General features: G+C 33.7%; 2 protein-coding genes across 7 annotated transcripts; both read left to right on the forward strand.

Annotated features, from left to right (window-relative positions):
- The first annotated feature begins 456 nt into the window (after positions 1-456).
- Positions 457-4,223, forward strand: LOC112030614 (transcription factor bHLH144). Its single transcript, XM_065771840.1, has 4 exons — positions 457-607; positions 1,000-1,138; positions 1,546-1,720; positions 2,780-4,223. The coding sequence occupies exon 4, from the start codon at positions 3,096-3,098 to the stop codon at positions 3,825-3,827; it is 732 nt and encodes a 243-aa protein (XP_065627912.1). The 5' UTR covers positions 457-607; positions 1,000-1,138; positions 1,546-1,720; positions 2,780-3,095; the 3' UTR covers positions 3,828-4,223.
- Positions 4,224-8,128: 3,905 nt separating this feature from the next.
- On the forward strand, positions 8,129-14,522 carry LOC112030621 (mitochondrial ATP-independent inner membrane protease subunit 1a). 6 transcript variants are annotated; one of them, XM_065771842.1, is made up of 8 exons: positions 8,132-8,356; positions 8,833-8,904; positions 9,267-9,327; positions 10,146-10,453; positions 10,527-10,751; positions 10,869-10,979; positions 12,603-12,666; positions 14,300-14,522. In XM_065771842.1, exons 5-7 carry the CDS (start codon positions 10,542-10,544, stop codon positions 12,663-12,665), a joined length of 384 nt encoding a protein of 127 aa, XP_065627914.1. In that variant the 5' UTR covers positions 8,132-8,356; positions 8,833-8,904; positions 9,267-9,327; positions 10,146-10,453; positions 10,527-10,541; the 3' UTR covers position 12,666; positions 14,300-14,522. The 6 variants fall into 6 exon arrangements, with proteins under 6 accessions (XP_065627915.1, XP_065627916.1, XP_065627914.1 ...); XM_024063292.2 differs by lacking the exon at positions 9,267-9,327; XM_065771841.1 differs by lacking the exon at positions 8,833-8,904.
- The last annotated feature ends 343 nt before the right edge of the window (positions 14,523-14,865 follow it).

A 14,865-nucleotide genomic window follows, 5' to 3' on the forward strand; every position in this document is an offset into this window, starting at 1 on the left:
AATCTCATATTCTTACATTTTAAACAACATTACACACATTTTTATACACTTTTTTATCCTATATATATTTCAAAAAATTATAAATAATAGTATTTTTCAAACTACTCTGCCAAACACTCCCATTACTCAAATTATGTAGCTCTAAATATTAAATTAATACTAATTTTTTATTTTTAAAAAAAGTTACCCTAAATTAAAAAAAAAATATGGGAGACAATAGAAAGGAAGGGAAAGCGTAGAAGAGTCGAAAACACGAAGGGTATAATCGTCAAAGAGGGCCCACTCTAATCCAGGCACGCACGCGTGCTAGATCCAACGGTAAATACATAATCCCGCATTAAACGGAAACCATTTCCAAGGCCCAACAACTCTAATCCAACGGCTCCCGTTATCCGCGTTTGACTCTACCCTGTCTCGTAACATAACTCCTAATCCAACAAAAACCAAAGACCCAAACCCAAAAGCACACATCCCCAAACTTAATAATTAATCGCACCCAAACACCACCCATTCCCATACCCACTTCCATTTCTCTCTCTCTCTCTCTCTCTATAGCTCTAGACCTTAATTCAATTCATACCGCAAATCTAGGAAAATTTCTTAACAGGTTCGGAAATTTTTTATTTTTTTTATTTTTTTTTTTTGATTCGTTGTTTGAGTTATTAGAGCTGTTTATTTTTTTTTTTTTTTGGTGTTTTTTAGTGTATTTTGTTTTGTTCTGTGTCTAGGGTTTGTTTTGTGATTCTGATCTAGAATCCGAGGAGAGCTTGAATTTTGGCTTTCTTTTGGCAAATCTTGCTTTATTCTCTGTTTGGTTGCTGAGATAATGAAATGAAATTATTGAATCTTATGTATTTTCTTGCATTTTTCCCCATTGATTAAAATCAAGCCGAAAGATTTGCTTTTTTTTTTTTAATAATTTTTTTAAATTTTTAAATTTTGACCTTCAGTTCAGTTGGACTATTAATTTTTTCTGTATTGGGTTTTTGTGATTTGCAGTAGAAGAAGCTTGAGTTCAAAATTTTCTTGAAGAAGCAAAATCAAGATGCCGTGGACGTCCTCTTTTGTGTATTACAAGATGAACTGTGTTCGCTTGGTTGTGTTCTTTCGTGTTATACTGTAATTCCATTTCGTTTTGGTGAGATTCACACTCGCTCTTTTGTGTTTATTATGTGGTAATTGTTGTTCATTGCTTTGAATTGATTTGTTATTATTATCTGAACCAGGTAATGGAAGAAAAGTTTAATTATATGCAATTCTGTTTGGTGTGTAAATAAGCTTTGGAGAATTGAACACTGAATTTTTTAATGTATTTTGTTATCACATAATTATATGATTCTTTTCATTTGTTTTGCCTAAAACGAGAACCCGTGTAAGCGAGGCTTGGACACAGATGAATGGATGTTTGTAAATTTTCCCAATCTGAATTTCGAAAAGATTTGTCATTTTTTAAATATCCTGTTGTTTAACATTTGGCTATATGTGTTTGTTTCATGTTTCTCTCATTGATCTTAAGTGGGTTTTTTTTTTCTTGATTCTCTGTAGGTGTTTTGTGAAGGTTTTTTTTAGCTTGTACTTTTGTCATAATTTAAAACTGGTGGGAGTAGTGAGAATGTACATTGGAGTAACCATAAAAAGATACCGAGCAGTGAAAGAAGTTGGGAAGATTAAAATGAGTGTTGGGATCATCACATACTATCAACTGATACAAGTTTGCCAGGTAAAAGTGGTTTCCTATTTTCTTATTGTGAAATTGATTAAGCGTGATTCTTTATAGCTTATACTGATTGACAGTGCCTTGTCTCCTTCTGCAATGCATAATCCTTATATGAAGCTTCTGGGGTGCTTGTGATATAGGATTGGTGTATCTTAATATGGTTACTGTTGTGTTCTGTGGAAAATTATTTCCAAGCTTTGTTTAATTTGCTTGTGATATTTTCACTTTTAACCTCCATCGGAGCCATGTTCTGGCTTATGCGTTGGATAATAAATGGCATTCATTAAAGAGCTAGTTACATGTGAATTGCTAGGGTCCTGTCATGATAATATGTTTATTATCTTCATCAAATTTTTATATGTTGTTGTGGTGAATATAGATTGGAGTTTATTGATATAATTATTTCAGCTGTCCAGTAGATTTATTATTAGGGGATTATGTATGAATATTCCAGCATGCATGTCCACTAGTTCTTCAGTTCTGTCTCTGTCTCTGTCTCTGTCTCTCTCTCTCTCTATATATATATATATATTGAAAATTTAAGTGATGCAAACTTCAGTTGCATTTAGATAAGAATGAGGAAATTAAGAGACCTGATTGTACAAGAATAACAGCACGCCTCCCTCTTTTACCTAATGCTACAAACTTACTGTGATAAATTAACCTGTGATTCTTCCTAGGAATGGTTTGGGGCCTCTCTGTTTGAAACCAAAGGTGGAAGATTGAAATCCTGTAAAAGTTTAAGAACTTTATTTACTTTCAAAATTCAAATTAAATCAGATTGTGAAAATTGGTCATCTTGCAATTTTTGTACCTTTTAACTCCATGGAAGAATTTGAGCAGTCTAGAAGAAATTTTGCACTTGTGATTGTCCATTTATTTGTTTCATTTAATTATTAAAAAGTTCAGCTTTAACTTATAAAGGGGTTTTTTTTAATAGGTATCTCTTACACTTCTCCATTCATGGACTTTATGAGAACATCTTCCAAATACTGTGCTTCCTTTGTCTGATTGTATATTTAATAGTTCATTACTCTATTGACTTTTTATTATCTGTTACAGGCTGAGTACTTCCGTCAGTTGCTTAAACCTGTTACGTAGTCTACTATTTCCTAGTTTTGGGACATTGGGATTTGGGACTGATTGCCTTTGGTTGCATTCATACATAAGAAGGCAATGATAGAGATGAGCATTTAATGGTGGTAGCTCCGTAAGTGTTTATTTGGAAAAACAGCTTTCTTGTACCAGAATGTCGATACCTTAATTTAGTCATCACCTTAGGAACCTTTGTCCAATTGATAATAAAATAATTGCCAGTGCAAAAGTGTGAACTCCATTGTTTCGTGGACTTTTAATTAAATAGAAAATAGGACTCCAGATGCAGAGTGACCAACACTTATTCCGCAAAAAGGCAGTGCTCCCTCTAGCAAATCAAGCGGGGAATGGTTACATGCATATTCCAGTTGCATCTGCCTTTGATGCAGTTCTCACTCCAACTGCTAAGCACTTGACACCCTTCCATGGTGTCGAATTTCAACCTTCTGAGGTCTGTCCAAAGAATTTTATCATCTTTGATCAAACTGATCAGCGAAGCCAAATTATGTTCCACCCTGCAATTGCCCACAAATTTAGTGCTCCTGGTGTAAACATCGGTGCTACGTATGTTGAAGAAAATTTTGAGGCAAAAGAGGTTGATCATACAGAGAGAGAAATATCGTCTCCACTGAAAGAAGATTCAGATGATATTGATGCGTTGTTGAGTTTGGAAGAGGATGAGCAAGAAGAATATGATGACGAAGTGGTTAGCACAGCACGGACTGATGAAGATTATCAAACCGCGTCTCCTGATTCTTTCTCGAACTATGGTTCAAAACCAAAGAAGAATAGATTGTCTACTTCTAATCAGATGTCCTCTGGCAGCGGTGACAGCTGCAATAGTGAAAGGAAACAGAAGAAAATGAAGAAGATGGTGAGGGCACTGAGAGGAATAGTACCTGGTGGCAATCAAATGAATACTGTTGCTGTACTAGATGAAGCTGTTAGGTACCTCAAGTCTCTCAAGGTTGAAGTACAGAAGCTCGGAGTCGGGGATCTAAAGAATTTGTCTTAAGACTGCCATGGTAAGGATGACTGAACTCCATTTCTAAATTAAGCTTCATGTATTATATGGTTCTCTCCTGCCTCCTCCTCCTGCCTGTCTCACTTGCAGCAAGATGGTATTAAGGTAATAATAATCACAGTTATTCAATACTCATGGTTGTGTAAGAAAATCCTTTATACTTGTATTTTTGGAGTGCTCCACAAGCTGTGACTTTCATAGTTAAACTTGTTAGTTTCTATCATGTCATCTGTGTTTATAGCATTTGATGGAGGGAAGAGTTGGACTTGGATCAGTGGTTTGATGTGTAAGCTGCTTACTATTTCTCTAGCAGCCACTTGTTCTGTCTGGCATGTTGCCACTACTTAAAAGTGATGTTATGGTTATGAATGTTCAAAATTTCAGTGATGTTTTCCCTGCCTCTGCACTCCTTTTGATACTTTGGTTTTTGTTTTTTAGCATTCCATCTTAAGCATCTTTCTGGTATCTACATTCTTTACTAGGCATTAGTTCCAAATTGAGGTATTTACGTTGTTACTGCTTATTGGTTTTCACTTTACTTTTCATAGTCTTTTTCCTGTTATCTCAGCCTCAATTTTTGATTGTTTATCGTTAGGAAACATATAGGTATGGACATCTGGATTTTACATGCATGGTGCATTCTGGTTTCCTTGCAGACCCAGTAGTAGCTAGTGGTGTTAGTGGCACCCTTAGGAATGTAAATTCTCTTGCTCATAACTTTGCCCACCGGACTTCTTTTTTTAAGTGGGATGCTCCCTCACTCTCACCATCTCCACTCTTCCCTCTTGGGTTTGTTTTTGTTCAAGAATATAGAGATGGGTCGGTGCCCTGCTCCTCCTTTATTTATTTTATGTGAACCCGGGAATATAAGAAATTAAATAAGTAAGTTGACTTTTGGAGGTCTTCTCTTTTCTGGACCCGGTATATGTTTTTTTTTTTTTTTGGTTGAGAGGGGACCCCGGTATATGTGATGCTTGGATATCGTATATAAAAATCCTATACACAGTCCACGCACAATCATTACGTTAATCACATTGTCAACCAACATCCAGTACCTTATTTTTTAAAAATGCTCAATAGATTCAATTTTGTAATCATCAAAGGGGTGGGTTACAGGACAATCCCAGCTAACTCACAACCCTTTTGGACTCGCGAAGTTGAAGAGAACAATCGATTGCATGTCGTATGCATAATGTACTTGTTGAACTTTGCACACTTTTTTGTCAGTAATTGAAATGAGTGACGAAACAAAAAGAAATACTGATCTCAGAAGTAAAAGAAAAGTTTTCAACATATCTTGCTTTAAAAAATTCTCCATAAAATCAACCAAAATTTTTCCTTGGATTTATTAAATAAAAATATGATTAGATATATAAATATATTTATCCATTTTACCTTGTATTAAATTGGACAAGAAAAAAAAAGGTATTCCGCTAGTGTACAAATAACTTGAACACGAATAGCATTTTTTTTTTTTTTTTTGGTGGAGTGTGGAGAGGAGCCTTGAACATATATTGCTAACAAGATGTACCACTGCATAAATAAATATGATAATGATCAACTTCAAGTATGTTATCAATTTCATAGGCGCGTTGAACTTGCTACATCAAGAAACCTTGAGAGGTCTATAGGTTGAGGTTCAAACATATGACCTTCTCTTTTCCCTCAATATCTTGCACACCTCTTAACATACTTCTCTCTTGAATCTTGACATCTCTATGATTCTTGTTGGAACTCTAATAGGTTAACCCTGCTCGACGTGCTCGCCCCATGTTGTACATTAGTCTCTGACTTCTGAAACAAAGCTTCAAGTCTTTTTCAAGTTAGGGAACTCCATTGTAGTCATGCTCCTTTGTTTGCTAAAAGAAAATTGGAACAAGTAATCACAAAAGTATTTTAAATTGATAAGTTAATATTCCAAGCTTATTTGACTTCATAAAATAAATGTAAGCTATACTTTTTTAGAGAACTCTAGCACAAATTCTTTTAATCTTAACTTTTATCTTATAATAAATGGTCCAAATAATAACATATCATGAATTCACTAATAAAATCTCTAATTTCTATAAAATAAAATAAAAAAATTCTTATTAAAAAAACATATTGACATGCCAGTAGAGTTATTAATTTCATTGTAAAAAATTATTCTTATTATGAAAAACATAGGCGAAAACACCATTTTTGTCTATACATTTTTGGGTTACGGTCAATTTGGTCCCTACATTTTAGTAACAGTCAATTTGGTCCCTGCTGTTTTCAATTTGCAATCAATTTGGTCCCTACTGTTAACTCACTGACAAAAAAATGCCTACATGGAAAATGATATGTGTAGTTGGCACAATTAAAGCAAACGTGGCTTATAAAATAAAATTAAAAAATGACAAATTAGCATTTTAATTATTAAAAAAAATCCAAATCAGCAAAAGAATATTTTTAAAAAATTTAAAACATTCAACAATCTTTTCTAAGCAACCAAACATGTAAAAACTAAAAACATAGGGAAAAAAAAAATCACGCGGAAGATTCAAGATAAAGTACATCTCAAACTTGGGCAGGAAATCGAATGAGAGAGGTGTGGTGGAGATTGGATGTCAACGACATGGCAATGGCTTTCTTCAACCCTTGAATCAGTGAGCATGTTTGGGCAAACTGGTATAACCCCTTGATGGTTTTATCGGCAGATGGAGGAGGGAGATAACGGTCGATTGTGTTTGGGATTTCTGTTTACAATTTCGCGGTGGAGAACATTGCTCAAGGTGGGTTGTTGAAGTGGGTAGTAAAGTTCCAATCTGCGATATTTCCTTTTGTTTTCTGTTTGATTCTCTAGAAAAACGAAGAGGAAAATGTAGTGGGAAAAACAAAACTTCATCTGCTACTTCTTACTGGCTTTATATTATAGTTTCATTTCATTTTGTTCTTATTTTCGTTCTGCCTGATTTTTACTGCACTAAAACTCTTGTATTTGTTGAAATGTCTCTGTGATATTTATTATATATTCTTTTTCAGTTTGATTGCTAAGAAAATGAAAGTGTATTCAGAAAATAATTGAGACTTCTCTGTGGTGGTTTTAGTTTGTTGATATTACTTTTGGTTGCTGGTAAAGCAAAGGATCCGAAAAGGATGTTTGTTGCTGTGATTATGAATAGGTGAACAATTATGTATGGAGGAAAATTCTGAAAATGTTCAATGTGTTTGTGAATTTGTGTATATGAGTGTAAAGGGATCATCATGTGAGAATGAGCATTGTTGGGTTTGATGGAATTTTTGGGGGTGCGATTTTGGTGAGAGAGAAATAAAAGGAAAAAAAAAAAAAAAAAAAACAATTTTGCTATGTTTGTTTGTCAAGAAACTACAAGAACGACAGAGGAAAGAAAAGACAATAAAAATTATGTTTTTTTTTTCTTTAAAATTTGAGAATTTATTTATTTTTCTTTTTAAAATTATGACGCTGAATCGCATTTTTTTTTAGCATTTTTTTATTTCAATTAAAATTCTTTATTATATAAGCCATGCTTTAATTGTGCCAACTGTGCAAATCTTTGCCACGTAGAAATTTCTTTAATGAGTTAACGGTAGGACCAAATTAACTGTAAATTGAAAATAATAGGGACCAAATTAATAGTACTAAAATATAGGGACTAAATTGACTAGCCTCAAAATGTAGAGACCAAAATAGTGTTTTCGCCAAAAACATATTGACATGCCAAATGTTGAGTTATTAATTTCATTTTTAAAAATGATTCTTATTAAAAAAAAATTGACTTGCCAAATATTGATTATTAATTTTATTTTAATTTTAAAAACGTAAAAAAAAAAAGAAAAAAAAAAGAAGAAGCCAGAACTAAACTAAAATTTGCAAACTTCCCTATTAACCATAGCTTTCCCATTCGTGTTACACATTTCTCATTTATCTTTTAGGAGATTTATTTCTAATAGTTTTCTTATAACTTTTTTTTTAATGTAAAATTTCTAGTTTAAAGAGAAAAAAAAATTAAGGCTAATAAAATTTTATTTATAAATATTATAAAATCAAAGAAATTTGACTATTTATTAATTTCTTGGTATCATACATTTGGAGCATGCAAATTTCCACATCATCAATATGTGTGTAAAACTTTTTTTTAGAAACTTGAATTCTGATTCTTGCCTCTACACTCATACTCGTAGAATGATCATCGCAACAAAAGTGCACAGTAATAAAATTTTATTTTAAAAGCTAACCATTTGACCATTTTTTTTCAGATTCATTTAAGTGAATGTTTTTTTTTTTTTTTTTAGGTTGAGTTTAAAAAATTGCATAGGATAGAAGATAGAAGTACTTGTAATCCAATCCCAAACGGTTACTCTTCTCTCCTCAGTCCTCACGCACGCTGCCCCCTCAGATCTCACCCTTTTCTGTTTCGTTTGTTCATGGCTTAAACGCTGTCCACTATCTAATCTCAGCCAAACCCTTCACCTCTTCTCTCTTTCTCTCTCTGTTCATAGTCTCTGTCGCTTCAAGTCTTGGCCTCTAAAGCCTGGTACGTTTTTAGTCTGCGTTTTTTGTAATAGCTGCTGATAATGAATGTTTGCATTAATGGAACCGAGAAAATTTAGGTGGTTAGAAAAATCTGCATTCAACATTCGACAAAAAGGGTATATACCTTTTGGGGTTTAAGAATGTTTTTGACATTGGGTTTTCTCCAACATGAACGTTTGATTAGTGATACTATGAACTATAGTTTTGGTTTGCAGCTGTGGATTACTATGTTATTTTTTCTCTCAAAACTTAAAAAAAGGAAATATCAATTCTTGGGGGTGTGCCTCTCTTTTGTTTTTCATGAGTATGATACTATGCTCTCCATCATTGTTGTGCCATTAGCTGAGGTCATTTCTTTTCTTGGTGTTATTTATCTGTTCTTTTAAAGTGAACTCCACATGCTTGACGAAATGTCTGAGTTAAATTTTATGGATAAAATTTTATATTGGTTGGATAAAGATCTTGGATTGGGTTCAGGTTCTATCTGCAGATAGCCATTTGAATGATGGGAATATGAGGTGTTTCTCCTCTTGAAAGCCTGTTTAGTAGGTGAGGAGGAAGTTTGCCTAGGATGGACTCTTGTAACAGTATATGATTAACAGGTTGTGGCATGTAATGGTAGCGTTGGGCTATTGGGGAAACACCTCTTTTGGAACTTAAAAAGCTTTAAGCAATGGGTTTTGTTTATGTTATTTTTAGCCCCAGCAAGTAGTGGTTTTTATATCATCTTTCCTATAAATAGGATTAAGCTTCAACTTGGGTTGGTGGTTTATATGATAGTGTAGACATAATAGCATGTTCCTCTTCCATTTATCCCATGTTCACTTTGTTTTTGTCTTTACCATTTTTAAACTTAAAATTTTCTATCTTAAATGGGGTACACGTTTTCTTCTCTGGAATTAAACTTGCAGTGTTGGGTAGGAATTGAAAATTTTGAGAATCGGGTCCAACAGATGCAAGACCCAAAATAAGGTTTGCTCTAAACTTTCTTATGCAATTTTTAAATTAGATATGGCCTCTTATTTGAAGATATGAGAGTTGAAACTTTTTTCCTATAAACTATTTTCCTGAGTGCCACCACATTCATTTGTCATTCATCAATTATCATAATCTTAGTTTGCATATTGCAGTAAGAGGACATAATGTCTTCTAGATTTACTTTGCTGGGCCTATATTCATTAACCAATTTGAAGAAGTATATTTCTGTATCATTACCACTTTATCCTTGCACATAATGATGATGATTTGAATCTTTTTCACTAATCTCGTATAAAAAGAATTGTTCAAAGTGCCTACAAGTAAGAACCTTTGGAGTCACTTATCAAAAAATAAGTAAGAACTTTTGGAGTCACAATTGGTTAGGTAGATGTCGTAGGCTTAATTTTAAGAAGTCATTATATTAAGAGTAGTTATATACTTATATGTTTATACCATGTAGTAAATCTTTTCTCTTCTAAAATTGTTAGTACTTATCAAAGCAAGTGTAAGAGCACTTTTAGAGTAATAGATTTAACTATATATGAATTGCATTCATGTAGCCCAATTTTTTTGTTATCATTTTCAAGTTCATGGTACCTTCGAGTAAACTAAATAGTTTTAATATTTATCACCAGTGTATATATATAGACCTGAGATTTATCACCAGTTTATTCCTATCTGTGATGTTGTTTTTTTGGTTTTTGGGCTCATAAAATGTAATGGACCATAATAAGAAAGTGGGTTTGATTTTCATATCAAACTTGAGTTGGACTTGGGTATGTGAACATGAAGTTCTTCTGTCCATACTACAGGTATTCTGAAGAGAGAGAGAGGCCACTAGCAGAGGCTGAGAGGTAGTGTTGGTAGCCGGAGACCGGAGTGATTAGACTCATCCATAGCTGTTGGCGTAATCACATTTTGAAATTGGAACTCAGGATTTTGAAGTAGAGAATAGCTTAGCTTGAGACACAGAGATCTCAGACATGGTGGGGCTTATTGGGAGACTTAGGAATTTACCATATAAGAGTATGGTGAAAGAGCATCAGGAAAAACCCTTGCAGTGACAAAGTTCTTCTGCGTCCTTCACGTCACCAACACTTACCTCTGCACCTTTGCCCTTGTAAAACATTTTCCCTTAAACTTTACAAAACAACATGTGTTAGAAAGAAATGATAATAATTGAGTGGTTGCAGGCCTATGGTCCCAGCATGATCCCGACCTTCAATCTAACCGGCGATATGTTCCTGGCGGAGCGGCTCTCCATCAAATTTGGCAAAGTGAGCCCTGGGGATATTGTCCTCTTACGCTCTCCTGAATCTCCTCGAAAAGTCATGGTGAAGCGCTTGTTGGGATTGGAATCTCATTCTGTCACCTATGTTGTTGACCCCATGAACAGTGATAGATGTGACACTATTGTGGTATCTATTATCATTCATCAATTTAACTTTTTTTTTTTTTTTGGAATTGGCTTTTTGTTGCTAAGGCTTATAGTTATAGATTGTGCTTTGTAATAGCTATTATTAGTGCTGTCACAGGTTCCAAAGGGACATGTTTGGGTAGAGGGAGACAACATCTATAATTCCAGAGATTCAAGACAATTTGGTCCTGTTCCTTATAGCCTCCTTGAAGGCAAAGTATTCTGTAAGGTGACTACATTTCTTTCTTTAGCCCATTTAATGTTGAATTTTTGATGCTTTTAATTGTATAGTCCTTGTCCCCGATAACAAACAAGAGGAGGGTATAATTTAAGTTATTTTTTATGTTAAGAAATTCTGTTCTTTTGGCTTTGTTGTCAAAGATAATGTGATTGGATGTATATTTTTTTGCATTGGTTTTTGATGAATTTACTAGGCCTAAATCATATGAGAGACCTAAGAATATATTTCATTCTGAAATTCTAGTTGATAGAACTAGCATATACGTTAATTAAATGGAAACTATGAAGAAATAACTTAGCATTGAAGAATGTTTGGATAGGTGGGCTTAAAGACAGAAAATAGAAGTCAAAGTAGAAGTGAAGAACTTCTAAAAATTAGTAACCAATTAATACTTGTATTGTATGTTTGATTAGAGGATTTGGAAAGGGAATTTGAGGGAGAGCCGGAATTTGGGGAATGGGATTTTATAATTCCTTTGTTTTGCTTGATAAATGAATAAGGTGCAAATTAATGTGGGGGGGTGGGTGGAATAAACATGGGGTTTGTGAGTGACAAATTCTGGGTTTAAATCCAATCAAAATAGGCGTAATTTGATAGATTCACTGGACATGGGATTTTCTTTTGAGCGCGCCTAGTCCAGATTGCCTTCAAGCATGACCAACCCAACCATCTTATCTGTGGTGATCCTAACCATCTTATCTCTGTTTATCCCTTGTTCTGAATGGGTAAAATTTGTAAAAATATTGTTGTATGATTCTTTGTTCTTGATATTCATTTTATCATTTTCAATCGATAGCAACCTTGTACAATTTCAATTTTCAATTGTTATATATGGATTGCTAAGCTATCAAGAAAAGTTCAGAGTAGCTAGATAAAGACTAAAGATGGATGAGAGGCAATGCAAGACATATGTAGGAAAAACATACATGCAGTCTTGTCATGAATTCCATGTAGCTTTAGAAGTTCACCAACTCAAGACAAGATGGAGGAAAGGCTTCTAGGATGAGGAAGCATCAACTGAAAGAAAGATTTATGTAGTCAATTCAACATAGTTGAGATTCCACATAAAATGCACTTGTCCACACTCTACACAGTATCCATATGAAGTGCATGGTAAATCATTGCATTCGGTACAAGAGATTTTGATATGATCTATGTGTGAATAGCACCGATGAGATCTTACAGCTCTTTTTATGCTCATGGTTTAACAATTATAATGCTAATGTTCTAATTGGCTGGTTCACCTTAAAGAAAATCAGTGAAATTGTCAGTCTTAGTTTCTAAAGTCCTAAGCCTAGGAGGATGATTGCATAAAGATGACAGCCAGTTGCAAAAGCCATTGGTTATAACCTTTAATTGAAGTCCTGAAAGTCTGGACAGCTAATAAAACATTTGTTATTATTATTCTTATTATCACCAACATTTGAGTGGGTGATAGAAACTGTTATGAAGATGTATCAAGATCAGGTTCATGTCATGACCTCTAGAACTTTAATGTCACTGTTTGGTGTTTGATATTTGACCCTACATAATTATCATACTGAAAATATCACTGTCATCTGTTAAATTTTATCATTGCTAAGTTATAGATATGTGCACATTTGTATGTAGATATGGCCTCCTAAAGAGTTTGGATCACTGATGAAGAGCGGAATGAAGGATCCAGATTTATGAGGTACTTTTCTTGAGAATTTATACTCTTAATGTTCCATTTGGGTGTACATTTCCCTAACCTTGATTTGTCATTGCTCATGTGCTAATTTATGAGACCTTTTTGTAAAGAAAAAGGGCACACCCATTTTATATATATATATATTTTTTTTTTGATAAGTACACACCCATTTTATATGCTTTATCATAGTACACTTATTCCCTCTTTTTATAAGTGTTTTGAGCGCCCTTGGCACAAGTAATATAAATTCTATTTTAGATTTATTGATTTTCTCTCTCTTCATTTGTAAGGTTCGTGTAATTCTCTAGGGGAACTTTGTGTACACACTCATGCATGATGTTTGTCTGCTAATATAATGGAATATTGTTACTTATAAAAAGAAAAGCACTTAATTGCTATATATCCTAATTCAAATGGTACTGAATTGCCTTTTCCATATAATCATCAACTCCTTGTTTCACAAAGTGGCCAAATTTTCTTTTTGTGAATAGCACATTGTGTCGGTTTGGGTTTTAGTATGTTCATGGTTAGAGTAGAGTGAAGTGTGTGAGAGAAAGAAAAGAGATTAGGATATCTTAATTATGTTACCTTATTAATTATATGAATTATGTGAAGCATATCTAAATAAAGTTGGATGTCTGGAATTATTAGATATATAAACTTCTGATAAAAAACAAACACACATATTTAAAACTTACTGAGGACTGTAAATAGACTCTGACATTCTGACTTTCGAGGACAATGATTCTCATCACAATATCTAAAGATAATGGCTGCATCATCTTCCCAGTGGTCATACTGGAAAGCCTTGCCCCGTTTAAACTTTTTATTGCTCATGTCATTAGGAAATATAAAAAAGTGAAAACGGAAATGAAATTATTAGTTGGCTCTGGGCTTTTGGTCAAAACTCCCTGCTTTGTAAATTCAAAGAAGAGCTTATGTGGTTTCTCACTCTGATTTGTTGCTCTTTCATTGCTCTTATCTTGTTCAGGCTTTGTGGTGGGTGGTATTTAGCTTTCTGATACTAATAACAAGTTACCTTTGGTGTCTTTTCCTGGACGTATGTCCTAATTTGCTAACACTAACAAAGTAAGAACTTCTACAGTTCAATCAACTGTCTCTCTGTGTTATAGATCTTTTTTTCCTCCTATGATATTCAATATCTTTCAGGCTTAAATATTTGATTCAACCCTCAATTTTGCAATATTTTGTGAACATTACCTAATGATTCATTTGCTCTCCCTTTTTTTTTCCCCCTATGAATTGCAACCTTGTGAATATTTTATTTTTTTTGGGTGGGGCTCTTTTGGTGGCTAAGATGTGTGGATGGAAACCGAAAAGTGATTGGAAAAAAAAAAGGTTTTGGGGAGGTCTATCTAGAAATGGTGAGAAGTAGTTTCATTATTCATGTCAAGGAAATCTATACACAGAGAGAGAGAGAGAGAGAGAGAGAGAGAGAGATGTACAATTAACCATTATATAAACATTGTGATCTCCTTGAAGTCCAGGAGGTTTTCGAAGTTAGTTTTCCTAACAATAATTTTAATTGTTTGGAATAAGGTTTAATTGATTGTGGTCATAATTGATTAAAATTTAATACACTGACTGTATCCTTTGAGAACCTTTTCATTTGCAGGTGTCATATCTCTAAAGTTCATAATGGCTTACAATTTCAGACAGGAGCATTATCAGCTGTGGGTTTGGATTTTCTACATTGTTTACTCTGTCTAGCTAAGAGCCTTGTAACTTAGCGAGTGACATTACCTTGTCTCCTTTATGAGGAGAATCAAGGACTGAATCCCTCACTTGTTAACAATTGAATTATAAAAAATAAAAATAAAAATAAAAAACATTGTTTACATTGTCTTTGTTTGCTGGAATGCTAGTGCTAAAGCCTATGAAGTAAATTAGATTTGTTATTATTGAACTCAATTGAAAGATTATTGCTTCCTATGAATTGAACTAATTCACGGCTTTGATCCCCTTTTTGTTGCCCCCATGTTGTCAAACGGAAGGGATATGGGAATGTGGGAATGTAAAAAAGGTAACATATTTGCATTTGTCTTTATGAAAATGACATGCATTTGTTAATTTAAGACTTGAGATAAATTTTCTAGTTATTCACATATTGTCATTAAAAGGCTACAATGAGAGTACTCTCGTTATATCTATGGGCTGTTTCAACTTATGTACACCAAATAC

The sequence above is a fragment of the Quercus suber genome, unplaced genomic scaffold (genome assembly GCF_002906115.3).
Source record: "Quercus suber isolate HL8 unplaced genomic scaffold, Cork oak 2.0 scaffold_50, whole genome shotgun sequence".
NCBI lineage: Eukaryota > Viridiplantae > Streptophyta > Magnoliopsida > Fagales > Fagaceae > Quercus > Quercus suber.

Excerpts from the sequence above, each read along its gene's own strand:
- LOC112030614 (XM_065771840.1), top strand. The coding sequence starts at position 3,096 with ATGCAGAGTGACCAACACTTATTCCGCAAAAAGGCAGTGCTCCCTCTA.
- LOC112030621 (XM_065771843.1), top strand. The coding sequence starts at position 10,542 with ATGATCCCGACCTTCAATCTAACCGGCGATATGTTCCTGGCGGAGCGG. Across the intron at positions 10,752-10,868 it reads ATAGATGTGACACTATTGTG|GTTCCAAAGGGACATGTTTG; the intron begins GTATCTATTATC and ends GTGCTGTCACAG. Across the intron at positions 10,980-12,602 it reads AAGGCAAAGTATTCTGTAAG|ATATGGCCTCCTAAAGAGTT; the intron begins GTGACTACATTT and ends ATTTGTATGTAG.